The sequence below is a fragment of the Myotis nattereri genome (genome assembly GCF_964212035.1).
Source record: "Myotis nattereri genome assembly, chromosome: 13".
Classification (NCBI taxonomy): Eukaryota; Metazoa; Chordata; class Mammalia; order Chiroptera; family Vespertilionidae; genus Myotis; species Myotis nattereri.
Window position 1 is genome coordinate 56,261,635 of NC_138088.1, and position 12,466 is coordinate 56,274,100.

At 62.2% G+C, this 12,466-nt stretch overlaps 1 protein-coding gene across 1 annotated transcript; it reads left to right on the forward strand.

The window, feature by feature from the left end:
- Nucleotides 1-1,624: 1,624 nt before the first annotated feature.
- ADAM8 (ADAM metallopeptidase domain 8) lies at nucleotides 1,625-12,456 on the forward strand (the record flags this gene model as incomplete). Its single annotated transcript, XM_081104537.1, is given in 24 exon segments — nucleotides 1,625-1,670; nucleotides 2,516-2,619; nucleotides 3,824-3,900; nucleotides 3,999-4,077; nucleotides 4,159-4,235; nucleotides 4,549-4,732; nucleotides 5,014-5,076; nucleotides 5,150-5,218; nucleotides 5,436-5,605; nucleotides 5,718-5,799; nucleotides 6,278-6,426; nucleotides 6,533-6,710; nucleotides 6,971-7,060; nucleotides 7,196-7,385; nucleotides 7,469-7,550; nucleotides 7,855-8,014; nucleotides 8,473-8,550; nucleotides 8,901-8,985; nucleotides 9,320-9,434; nucleotides 9,938-10,133; nucleotides 10,588-10,653; nucleotides 10,848-10,898; nucleotides 12,324-12,428; nucleotides 12,430-12,456. Coding segments are annotated over 24 exon segments (2,523 nt in total).
- Between the last annotated feature and the right edge of the window lie 10 nt (nucleotides 12,457-12,466).

A 12,466-nucleotide genomic window follows, 5' to 3' on the forward strand; every position in this document is an offset into this window, starting at 1 on the left:
GACCTACTGCCTGGCCCTGAAGCCCAGGTGCCCTGTCCCTGTCCCTGTCCTGCACCTCCAGGCTGCAGGTGGTTGAGGGGACCAGTTAGATGTGTCCTGTGGGTGGGTGGCGGTTCCTGTGTGGTAGGAGCCTCTGGGCCCGCATGGGTCCTGGCTGCTACTGTGAAGTCCCTGCCTGCCGGTGAGCTGCGCACAGGGCATCGGGTCAGCTCACTGTAAAGCCTCATGGTCGTGGCGGACACACTGCTTTTAAACTTTCTCTGTGAAACAACTTGGAAAATGTGACGAAGGAACAGAAGTAAACCTGCGGGGGGCTTGCGGTTCACGTGGCATCTATAACAGCCATGAGTGAGCTCAGGGACACTCCCCACGGGCCTCCACAGGGCCCACTCGGTCCAGGCCTGGTTGCTGTGCCCACACTGCTGCTGTGGCCAGGGCTTCCCTGTTACTTCTGTTCAAGATGCCCCCAAAGTCTGTGTCAGCCCCTCTGCCTTTTCCTTTTATGCCATTCCCTCGGGGGAAATAATGGCCCCCTGAGCTTTAACCTCTGGTCTGGAACCACCTGTGGACACCACCACCTCTCGAGTCCCTGACATGCTGTCACCCCAGCATCCCAGGGAGCATGTCTGGGATTGTGGACAAATGCACTTAGCTCAGCTGCAGGAGGCCTGGACCCCCAGCCTCTGTGTCAGGCCAGAGTGGGGTGACCCCATCCAGCAGGACAGGGATGGCAGAAACGAGGGGGAGGTCCCCATGGGCAGGCTGCCTTCACTGCTATTTGGGGCCCCCCAGAGCAGGGCTGGGCGACCCCCATGGACAAGCCCACCCGGAAGTGGCCTCTGCACAGAACAGGGTCTGTGAAGGTGAAGTGAATGGCACCCCGGTGCTCCCCTCCCCAGTGAGGCCTCTGCAGCCCGTTCGAGTAGGACCAGGGCCTGGGTGGATTTCATGCTGCCGTAGAAGCTTTCTGTTCCCCAGGAAGTCAGGGTATCCCCCACCTTCAGACTCACCCACCCGAGACAGCCTTTCACACGCCACTTTCCCCACCAGGGCCCAGCCTTGCAGGGAGGGGCTCAGAGTAGTCTGTTTGCCTCTCTCTCCCTTAATTCAGTCCACATTTATGAAGTTTTTCCATGTGCTGGACAGCGGGCACCATCCAGGAGCCCCCAGGGGACCAGCAGTAGCCATAAGAACACCAAAGAGCATGGTGCAGGAAGGATAAAAGGGAGGGGCGGGGCACCCTCACCAAGGTGCCCCAGACCCCGCCCCTCCCAGCATCCGGAGGGCGGGTCCTAGTGGGTAAGGGCGGGTCTGGGCCGGGCCCCCTAGGAGAGCCTCAGGGCCAGTGTTGGGACCAGACGTGTTCCATAAATAGCAGAGTCACATCCCTGCACACACCGCTGACTTTGGACCCTGGATCCCCACGTCCTGTTTGCGCCTGCTGGCTCCTGAGTCCCCCATCTGTGCTGTTGGATCCCAGACCCCCGGATCTCCAGGCCACCGGATCCCCATCCACACTCCACCACCCTCCCCTCATCTGGATCCCAGACCTCGGAATCCTCATCTGTGATCCCAGACCTCCACCCGCGCTCTAGACCCCCGAGTTCCGATACACACCTCGGCCATGCTCCACCTCGGGGTCTGGCTGCTCAGCGTGTGGTGGCTGCAGGGTGAGTGCTGGATGTGGGCTCTGACCAGGGGGAGGGAGCTGCTCCCCGCCAGAGGCTGGTCACCTGGCCTGTACCCGCACTGTGCTCTGTGCTGGTCCCACTGGGAGGCCCTGAGAGGGGACAGACTGACCTTCAAAAGGGAAGTGAGGGAACCCCGTGCCTGGGTCATTCCTGGGCTCCTAGTGGGAACTGGGGCTGGGATAGAGCAGTGATCGCCCATCCCTACCCGGATCCCCACCCCAGGAAGGAAGGGAGGACTGAGGAGCAGTACCTGGAGCTGAGAGGGGGGATGTCTAGCCACCTGGGGACCTTCTTCCCCCTCCTGCTTGGGGAGGACCAAGCAGGCTGCTGGCTCTGGTCCCCAACCGGCTTGGGAACCTCCTATCTGGATTCTGTGGTGTCCCATCCCCACCGTGGAGGCAACCAAGCGAGTGGCTGGGGCCACAGGACTGAGTTGGGCGCCCCAGGGCCTCTTGAGCCTGGAGGTTTGCAAGATAATGGTCACAAGACACCTGTTAATACCTTAAAAGGGAGAGGACAGGGTCTTGGGTGGCTGATCTCCAGCACCCAACTCAGCCTGCCCTGCTGCCTGTTGTTGGCTATGTGGGAGCTTCTAGTGCCAGGGAGGCCGGTCAGCTCCCCTGTTAGACGCAATTACTCTGTTAGTTGTGGGCTCCTGGAGGGGCTGCCTCGGGACAGGGTCTGCCTGGCCCCAAGCTGGGGTCCTGTTGTCTTCCTAATGCCAGATCCGAGTCTGGTCCCAACACTGTCTCACCTAGGAAGGGGCCTCCCAGGGCAGGAGGATGGGTGTCCTGCACACCTGCTGATACCCTTCTCTTCCACAGTGGCTGCCCCCAGTCCCCCCTTGCCCCACGTGGAGCAGTACGAGGTGGTGAGGCCCCAGCGCCTGCCAGGTCCTCGTGCCCGCAGAGCCCTGCCCTCCGGCGTGGTGAGTCTTGGCCGGACAATGGCCTGGTGGTGGTGTGGGGGGTCCCTCTCTGGCCCCACAGCGCCCAATTAGAAGATGATAGCTCCTGTGTGTCCCAGCCGGTTGTGAGGGGCCAGCCTTGGGGCTGAGGGCCAGGTGGGCTGAGGGCTTTGGGGCAGACCCACCTGGGCTCCGCATCCTGGACCCTTCCTGTTTGCTTGGTTCAGGACCTGTACCCAGAAAGTGTGAGTGACGTCCTTGGTGTTTGACTTGGCTGTCCTCCTCAAGGCCTCACCTTCCTGCTCCCTGCCTCTCCCTGTGGGCAGGGCCAGGGGCTGCCCCGGCCACTCCCCGGTTTCACTCAGCAGTGACAAGTCAAATTCCTCCTCAGACTAGAGGGGTGGCTGGCTCCCCAAGAGCCTGTTGCATTGTGTGGTTGCAGAGACACCCTTTCCTAGGGGCTTTGGCCTGGTCTGAGATACCCAGAGCTGCCTGGGGTCATTCCTGGAACCCATGTGGGGTGTGCATTGTGTGTGTGTGTGAATTGGATGTGCCTGCCTGTGTATTGGGGGTAGCCCTGTCCTGTCTTTGGTGTCTGGGAAGGACACTAAGCCCCCTGGACCCTCACTCCACCCTGAGGGCAAGGTGCATGCTGTCCCTGACAAGGGGTGGAGGGACTGCATCTCCTGAGGGGAGGGTACGGGGGAGGGGGGGAGGGGCTGGAGGGGCTATCCCACCCACAGCTCCTTTGCTGCCTGTAGGGCTACAATCTCCCCTCCCCTTGCTCCCTGGGGAAGAGGCATTATTGTCATTGACTTTGTGTGGACAGATGGGGAAACCGAGGCCCAAGGCCTGCCAGGACCCCTGCATTACAGCCCAGCCTGGCCTAGCCTGATGCTGAGCGACCCCTAGGGTCCTCAACCTTCCTAATGCCGCGACCCTTTAATACAGTGCCTCATGTTGTGGTGACCCCCAACCATAAAATTATTTTCGTTGCTACTTCATAACTGTAATGTTGCTACTGTTATGGATCGTAATGTAAATATCTGCTATGCTATATGTGTTTTCCGATGGTCGCGACCCACAGGTTGAGAACCACTGGTTTGGGGCTGCATCCCTGGCCTTGGGCTGCATCCCTGTCAGCTGAGCTCCACCCCAGGTTTGAGACGGGCACCGCCTGAGGCAAGGCCCCTCACCTTAGAACCCTCTTGTTTTCCTGGCTCAGGGCCTGTACCCAGAGAGTGTGAGTTATGTCCTTGGTGCCCCAGGGAACACCTTCACCCTGCACCTTCGGAAGAACAGGTGAGCAGCGGCCCAGGCCTGCCCCCAGCACACCTGTGTCCTGGGCATCCAGCTCCCTGGCAGCTGGGGCCCAGTGAGCTACAGTGGTTCTCTTCTAGGGACCTGGTGGGCTCGGGCTACACGGAGACCTACACGGCTGCCAATGGCTCCCAGGTGACCGAGCAGCTGCAGAGGCAGGTACGGCCTGGTGGCCCTCCCCAAGGTGGCTGGGGGCTCTGGGAGTGAGTCCTGCAGAGCCCTCATGCCCGCCTCCCGCAGGACCACTGCTTCTACCAGGGCCACGTGGAAGGGCACCCTCTCTCCGCTGCCAGCCTCAGCACCTGTGATGGCCTCAGGTGGGTGCTCCAGACCTGGGCGAAGTGGGTCAGAATGTCAGGGCCCCAGCACACTCCCCGCTTCCCGAGAAGTGAACTGAAGCTGAGAACAGACAGGCCAGACTTGGGGACACCTTTCTGCACTGGGTGTCTGGGCTCTATTTACAACGACAGGTTCCCCACCTGCAAGGCTCCCACTGGGCCCTGGACACTGTCCGTCTGCATGTCCCAGGGCCGAGTGGGGGCCTCCTGTCCTTCCAGGCCTCTGTCCCTCACTGGGCAGCACGCAGGGGGCGGGGCACTGACTCGAGCCCCTGCTCCCCTCTGCCCACAGGGGCTTCTTTCAGGCAGGCTCGGCTGTGCACCTGATTGAGCCTCTGGATGGAAGCGGGGAAGAGGGGCAGCACGCGCTCTACAAGGCACAGCACCTGCAGCAGAAGGGGGGGACCTGCGGGGTCAGCAACACCACCCTGGAGAGCATGCTGGGCCCCCGGACCTTGGCAGCCTTCAGGCCCCGGGTGAGGAGGCCCTGCCCAGCTTCAACCCTGCCACTTGGGCCTACGAGTCTCCCAGACTCCCGTGTATTCAGTGAATGAGGGTGCTGCCTGCCATCCCGATGGCCAGTGGGCCTGACTGCCTATCAGCTGCGGAATCGGCTCCTTAGTCTGCGCTGGCACCTCCTAGACAGGTCCCCCAACACTGAGCAGGGGGCCCTGGACGTGGTCTGTGTGAAGACTGGGCCGAGGTCAGGGGGCCTATGGCTGGGGCCGCTGACCAGCTTCTCATTGCTGTTTTGCAGAACCGGCCACTATCCCGAAAGACCCGCTTTGTGGAGCTGTACGTGGTCACGGACAGCAGAGAGGTGCCATGGGCAGGGGGTGTGCAGGAGGGGGCGAGCCGTCCATGGGCTGCTGACTGAGGGTCTGTGTCATCAGTTCCAGAAGCTGGGGAGCAGAGAAGCTGTGCGCAGGCGGGTGCTGGAGGTGGTGAACCACGTGGACAAGGTGCCGTCTGTTTCTACCCTGGGGGGGGGGGTTCCCAGGGGGTCCTCCCCCAGCAGAGGCTTCCAGGACCCCAAGCAACACAGGCCATTCTGGACGTCACCCAGGCTGACAGAACCCTGGTTGTCAAAGAGGAGGAGGCACCTGGAGGGAGGTGTGGGTGGCAGAGCTGGTGAGGAGGCAACTGGTCCCTGACCCGCGGAATCCTGTCTTCCTGCAGCTTTATCAGGAACTCAAGTTCCGCGTGGTCCTGGTGGGCCTGGATATCTGGAACCACAGGGACAAGATCCAGGTCAGCTCCGACGCCGGCGCCACGCTGGACAACTTCCTGGCCTGGCGGGCACAGAACCTGGTGGGGCGGCACCCTCATGACAACGTCCAGCTCATCACGTGAGTGGGCAGCAGGCGACGGGCAGTGAGAACAGCCACCGCCAGCAAAGGGCTGTGGGATCGTGGGGGCCACTCAGGGGAGTCCACCTGCAGATACCTCTCTTGCTTGCAGCGATATCGACTTCGCCGGGGCCACTGTGGGACTGGCCAAGGTGTCTGCCATGTGCTCCCAGAACTCAGGGGCTGTGAACCAGGTGCGGAGGGGTCCAGCGGGGTGGGATGGGGAGCCAGGCCTGGGACTTGAGCTGGAATGCGCGCGGGGGAGACCTCAGGGCTCAGGTCCACCTGCTGGACGGCAGTCTGTCCCCGTGAACACCTGACCGGCTGCCTCTTCAGGAGGGTGCATTGATGGCTTGTGTTTTTCTAAATCCTCACCCAGGATATGGTTTTTATTAATAGTTAGAGAGGGAGGAAGGGAGCGCGAGACACATTGATCCCAAGCACCCCGACTGAGGATCGAACCCAAAGCCGGGGTGTGTGCCCTGACTGGGAATCAAACCCACAGCCCTTCAGTGTACGGGATAATGCTCCAGCCAGCGGAGCCACTGGGCGTTGCTTTTATGTTTTAAGAAGTGTTGGCAGGAAGTGATGCCAGCCTTGCTTGGGGCAGCAGGGCCGGCAGGAAGGTGACTGGGCCAAGTGGGCCCCATCCAGCATAGCCTCTCGCTGCAGGACCACAGCCCGAACCCCATCGGCGTGGCGTGCACCCTGGCCCACGAGATGGGTCACAACCTGGGCATGGACCACGATGAGAACGTCCAGGGCTGCTACTGCCCCGAGTCACGCACCAGGGGCGGCTGCGTCATGGCCGGCAGCATCGGGTGAGGCCCACCGCAGTCCTGACTGAGGGTCCCTGCAGAGCAGGCTGTCCTGAGGTGCAGGTGGCCTGCCCACGCCCCCTCCCCTGAGAGACACCTCTCCCCGCAGCTCCACGTTCCCCACCCTGTTCAGCCAGTGCAGCCAGGATGACCTGGAGACGTTCGTGGAGAAGCCCCGTATAACCTGCATCACAAACGCTCCGGACCCCGACCGCCTAGTGGGCGACCCCGTGTGCGGGAACGGGTTTGTGGAGCAAGGGGAGCAATGTGACTGCGGCTACCCCCAGGTACAGGGCCTGGCACTGCCACCCTCTGCCCTGCACCAGCCCCGGGTCTCAGTCCCACAGCTTAGGGCGTCCTTCCTGACCCGCCTGGTGCCCTGCATGCCCACAGTCAGAACACACGCCTGCCTTCTGACGCCCACATCCACCTACAGGGGATCCGTGGGAAGGCCCCCACCCTGATGGTGGGTCCTGGAGGGAGGTGGGCCCTGGGGCCACTGGAGCCTGGCACTCAGACCCTCGGCATTGCCCTGTCCGTCCCCCAGGACTGTCGGGACCGCTGCTGCAACACCACCACCTGCCAGCTGGTCGAGGGGGCCGAGTGTGCCCATGGTGCCTGCTGCCATGAGTGCAGGGTGAGCACAGGCCCTTCCTGACCCCGCCCGGCTGTGCCCCAAAGTCAGCGGGTGGGAAGGGGCCCCGGGGATGGTGGTGATGAGAGCAGCCTGGGGCCTGCCGTTCCCATGGTGAGCTTCACTCTGCTGGGCCAGGTGAAGCCGGCCGGCAAGCTGTGCCGCCCCGGCAAGGACGCCTGTGACCTGGAGGAGTACTGTGATGGCCAGCGGCCCTCTTGCCCAGAGGATACCTTCCAGGAGAATGGCACGCCGTGCCCAGGGGGCTACTGCTACAACGGGGCCTGCCCCACGCGGGCCCAGAGGTGCCAGGACTTGTGGGGGCCAGGTGAGGCGGGCGGCAGGTGACCCACAGTCCTGGGGGTGGCTTCGGGCCCCATGCTGGGGGACTCACCTGCTCCTGGCCTGCAGGCACACAGACTGCCCGGGAGACATGCTACTCCTTCAGTGTCCTACCAGGCTGCCAGAGCAATGCCCGCCTTGGTGCCGAGAGGTGAGCATCCAGCCAAGCTCCACACCCCTGGCTCCAGGGATGTCCCCACAGGTGGGGTCTCCCAAGAAAGTTCTCTACGCAAAGGAGGAGGGGCCTGAGTCAGGGGTCTGTGTGGCCCACCCTGCCTTCCAGGACCATCAGGCCTGACCACCCTGTCCCTGGGGGAGGTGGGTGGATGCCCCATCAGTGAACCCCACAGCCCGTCCAAGGGTCCTGGGCCTCGTTTCCTGGCAGCCCCCTAGGTCCCCACTGAGCACGTCAGCATGCACGGAACAGGAGACCACGCAAATCTCTCTGTTCACAGGGCCGGGTGCGAGACCCTGTTCTGTGAAGGTGGGCAGAAGCCTCCAGAGCGGGCCTCCTGCACCTTCACCTACAGCTCAGCCGTTTGCCAGGCTCTTAACCTGGACGGTGGCTCTGGGTTTGAGCGGGTGCTCGAAGGCACCAAGTGTGGCGACGAGAGGGTGAGTGACCAGACACAAGCCTGGATGTGCCCCCTGAGGCGGTCAGGCCCCTGGACTCCATGTCCCCAACCTGTGTCCCGCATGCACGCTCAGGTGGTCCAAAGCGAGGTGGTGGCGACGGGGGGCTGTGCGTATGGACAGACCCTCTGTTCTCAGTAGGAACTTAGCGCACGGGTGGCGCCAGAAGAGCCGTTCTGGCTGCCGCGGTGTGAAGACCTTTCCATCTGCAAGTCCCCCCAGAGGCCCTGAGGGGGGGGAGGGCAGTCCTCTGTGCCCTGTGGTCCGCCTGCCAGCAGAAGGGCTGCAGACAAGGCCTGCCTGTCTGTGGTGGCCGGGGTCTGCCCCTTGAAGCTCACCTGCAGGTTCCGGGTGGGCTTCCGCGCTGGGGGAGAGTGGGGTCAGGGGTTGAGACCGACTGCCTAATGAGACACCCCCCCCCCCCCCCCGCCGCCTTCCAGGTGTGTTGGAAAGGACTGTGCCAGGACTTCCACGTTTACCGGTCCAGAAACTGCTCCGCCCAGTGCAATGGCCATGGGGTGCGTGGGCCTTTGGGGTGAAGGAGACTGTAGGCCACGCTCAGGGCGAGCCTGGGTGGACAGAGGGCAGAGGCCTGGAGCTGGCGAGGATCTGTGGGCCCCGTGACCCTCAGTCCTGGCGGTGGTGGCGCCTGTGGACACATAGGCTGGGGCTGCTGCCGTCAGCGTGTATGACAGCCAAGGACACCTGGACGTAGGAGCCAGGTCCATGGACAAGCCCAGCCTGTCCCCGTCAGTCATGGCAGAGCCCTCACAGGCCTAAGCTGGGCCTGGTGACTCCTGGGTGGGCACTGGGCGATGTAGCACAGGCAGGGTCCGGGGCCCATTCCTGACGCCTGGCTGTCCCCCAGGTGTGCAACCACAAGGGCCAGTGTCACTGCCAACCGGGCTGGGCCCCACCCCACTGCACAGAGCTGCTGGCCGAGTTGCGCGTAGGTAAGAGCCCGACGGCCCCCTGGGCCTCCACACCCACACAGCCCGATGGGGCAGCGGGACCACTTGGGCAGTGAGAAGGAAGCTGCGTGCCCCCACACCATTGGTGCATTGTTAAAGAGTCGACTTGCAGGCCCGGGCATCCTGACCTCACGGGTCTAGGGTAGGGCCCAGAGCCAGTAACCCCACCTCGGCCCCGCAGGAGAAGGGTCTTCTGATGGGCATGTGGCTGCAGGAGAGAGGCCAGGGCTCCGGTCAAGAAGGGGCCCCAGAAGGGCCCCTGTCTGTCCTCTCAACCCCACTGCCCCACGGACACCTGGTCTCATGTTCCCCACAGCATCCGGGAGCCTCATGATGAGCGTACTGGTGCCTGTGGTGCTCCTGGTGACCCTGGCACTCACCGTGTTGGGCGTGGTCGTCTACCGCAAGGCTGGGAGCCACATCCGAGGGAGGTGAGAGTTGCACAATGTCCCTGCGCAACAAGCACATCCCCTCCTCGCTGTTGGGAAACAGCCCCGCTGCTGCTGGAGGAAGAAGAGAACCCACAGCGGGTCCCCCAGGGCCTGTCGTGGGTGGGAACAGGTGACAAGTTTTGGTGACAGGTTGGGGATATGGTAAGCCCAGAGAGATGGTCCCGGACCCCCACGCACACCTGACCCTGGTAGGTGTTGGCACTTTGGGGATAGCATGGGCTCAGAGAACTGCCCACACCACCCACTCAACAGCCGCCCACCCTGTCGGGACCTGGACCCCGTGCCAGTCGCAGGAAAACGCACACGAGGCTGCCTCTCCTTTTCGTGTGGCTGTGGCTGGTGCACCATGTGGGGGGTGGCAGGTACGGAGGCAGCTGCGAGGTACCCTGGCCAGGCCAGGGGACCTCATGCTCAGGGGACCCCACATCCCTGGATTGGACCCTGAGGCCAGGATGCACCGACTCATCTTACTTTCTTGGCAGGAACGTGGCACCCAAGACCGCCATGGGGCTCTCCAACCCCCTGTTCCAAAAGAGGGGCTTCGGGCCAGAGAAGGGCATGGCTCCGGCCCCCACCACGCACTCCCCAGAGCCGGTTACTCCCATGTATGCCAACCACTCCGGCCCGCTCCCCGGGCCCACAGCTTCTGCAGTGACCCCTACACGGCCACCCCCTGCTGTAAGCACCAGCCGCTCCCCAGGCCACCTAATCCCTGGGCCAGGGCGCTCCACCAGGGCCTGAGTGCAGCAGCCATGTCACCCTGTTGGGAGGCAGGAAGGAGGCTTGAGGATGGGAGGTCTGAGGACCCACACGGCTGATGACAGAATCGGCCATTGACCTTGAATCAGGTTCGAGGCTGCTGCAGGGCCTGAGGACAGTTTTGAGGGCCAGTCTCCCTCTGCTGCAACCCAGCACCTCAGAGCGTTCACACGGTTGAGCAAAGGGAACGTGCAGGTCACATTCGGGCTGTGGGCCCTGCTGGTGGTGGGGCAGAGCCGCCATACACACACCTGGAGCTTTATTCTCCCTCTGGGAGGGGCAGAAACCTCAGGTCCTGAGCTGGGGGGCTCGGGGGCTGGGGGGCTGGGTGACGGCGAGGGGAGACCCAGGCTCACGGTCCTATTCCCTGCAGCCTCCGGCCACCATGTCCAGCCCACCCTTCCCAGTTCCCATGTACACCCAGCAGTCCCCAGCCCAGGTGAGTGGTGGTGGGGCCCCCAACCAGGCAGTGTAGGTGGCGAAAATGGGGTCCCAGGAGGTGGGGGTCCAAGGGCTGGATTTGGGAGGCTGGGACCCCAGGGTGCAGCCACCCCACTTTCAGAAGGCTGATCACCTGGGCCCAGTGAGGACATTAACCTGGGGGCCTGGGCTCCTGACGGTTCCTCCCTCCAGCTCAGACCTGCTCCTCCCACCAAGCCCCTCCCGGAGCAGAAGCCCAGACAGGTGAGAGGACCTGGCCACTCGGCCCCTAGTAGACTCCCTTGCTATGCTTGTTCCCTTCCCCTCTGGCCAGACCCCCAGCCTCCCGACACCCCAAACCCCACAGGAGAGTGTGGGGTGCTCTCCTCTGGAGTGCCCCCTGCCGGCCTCACCACCTTTAGGCTTACCCCCGAGTCTCGGGCAGATCTCAGAGGTCTGGCTATGGTGGGCTCCTTATTGCTGGGGCCTGCTCACCACCCACCTTGGCCCTGGGCCAATACCAGCCTGGGCTTCTGACAAAGTGGGGGTGGCAGGAACAGCCAGGCTTTCTCCACCAGTCACCACCCGCTCCTGGGACAGGCTCCACCCACCAGGTGTCCTGTTGTCCACCTGTCTGTCTATTACCCAGGATGCTGACTCACACAGGTTTCTCCCTGTGGCCTTGATATCTTGGAGGTACTTTGAGAGATGCAATTCGTATAACCTTTTTGTTGTTGTTAACCTTCACCAGAGGGATTTTTAGAGAGAGTGGAAGGGAGGGAGGGAGGGTGAGAGAGAGAGAGAGAGAGAGAAACATCGATGTGAGAGAGACACATCTATTGGTTACCTCCCCCATGCTCCCCGACCGGGGCTAGGATTTGAACCTGTGACCCTTGTGTGTGTGTGTGTGGGGGGGGGGGGGGCAATGCTCTAACCACTTAGCACACTGGCCAGGGTTCTATTAATTTTTTAACTGACACACATGGATCTCCCTATAACAGCCTTCACTATGGTGCTTGCTTAATAGATATTCTCTATTGCTTTCTTTTTAAACATCTTATTTAGAACTAATTTTAGACTTACAGAAAGTTACAAAGACGGTCTAAGGAGGGGTTTTGACCAGCCAGATGGGGGCCAGGGTAGGCAGAGATTTCTGGCCCAGAAAGTGGAGATAGGCAAGCAGAGGCTGTGAGGGACCAGCTGCTCACCAAGGTCCTTCTGGGTTAGAGAAAACTACAAATGCTGGGCCCCACCCAGGCCTCCTAAGTGCTAGGGTGTGTGGCCAGGGCTGAGCATGGCTGGGCCAGGCCTGGTCAGCTGTCCACCTCCATCCCGAGTCCCACCCCCTGTCACCCTGGGAAAGCTAAAATGAAAAAAAAAATGCCAATTTTAGTTGTTAATTCTTGGTTTTGAACTTCCAAGACCCACATTCCGGCAGTTTTAAAAGCTTTTTATTGGTAAAGTTGGAGTGGTCTAGGAGTCTTGGGGAGAGGGCAGCCATGTCCCACTGGTTTGGGTTTCATTCTGGCCTTGGTGGAGGGAGGGTGTTGGGTGGGACTTCTCTGTAGAGAGCTCAGCAGAGAAGCCTGCGGGCCGGTCTGGAGCAGAGCCGAGCCCCTGGGAAGACAGTGCTGTGCCCAGTTCGGGACAGGTAGGTGTCATCCAGTCACTGTGTCTACTTCCTCCCAGGTGATCAAGCCAACCTCCGTGCCCCCAATGCCACCAGTCAAGCCCAAGGCTGGAGGGGCCAACCCTGGAACCACTGAGGTGAGCCTCCCCCGCCAGAGCAGTGTCCACCTGCAGAGGCAGTGGAGCAGGCTGACCAGGGCACT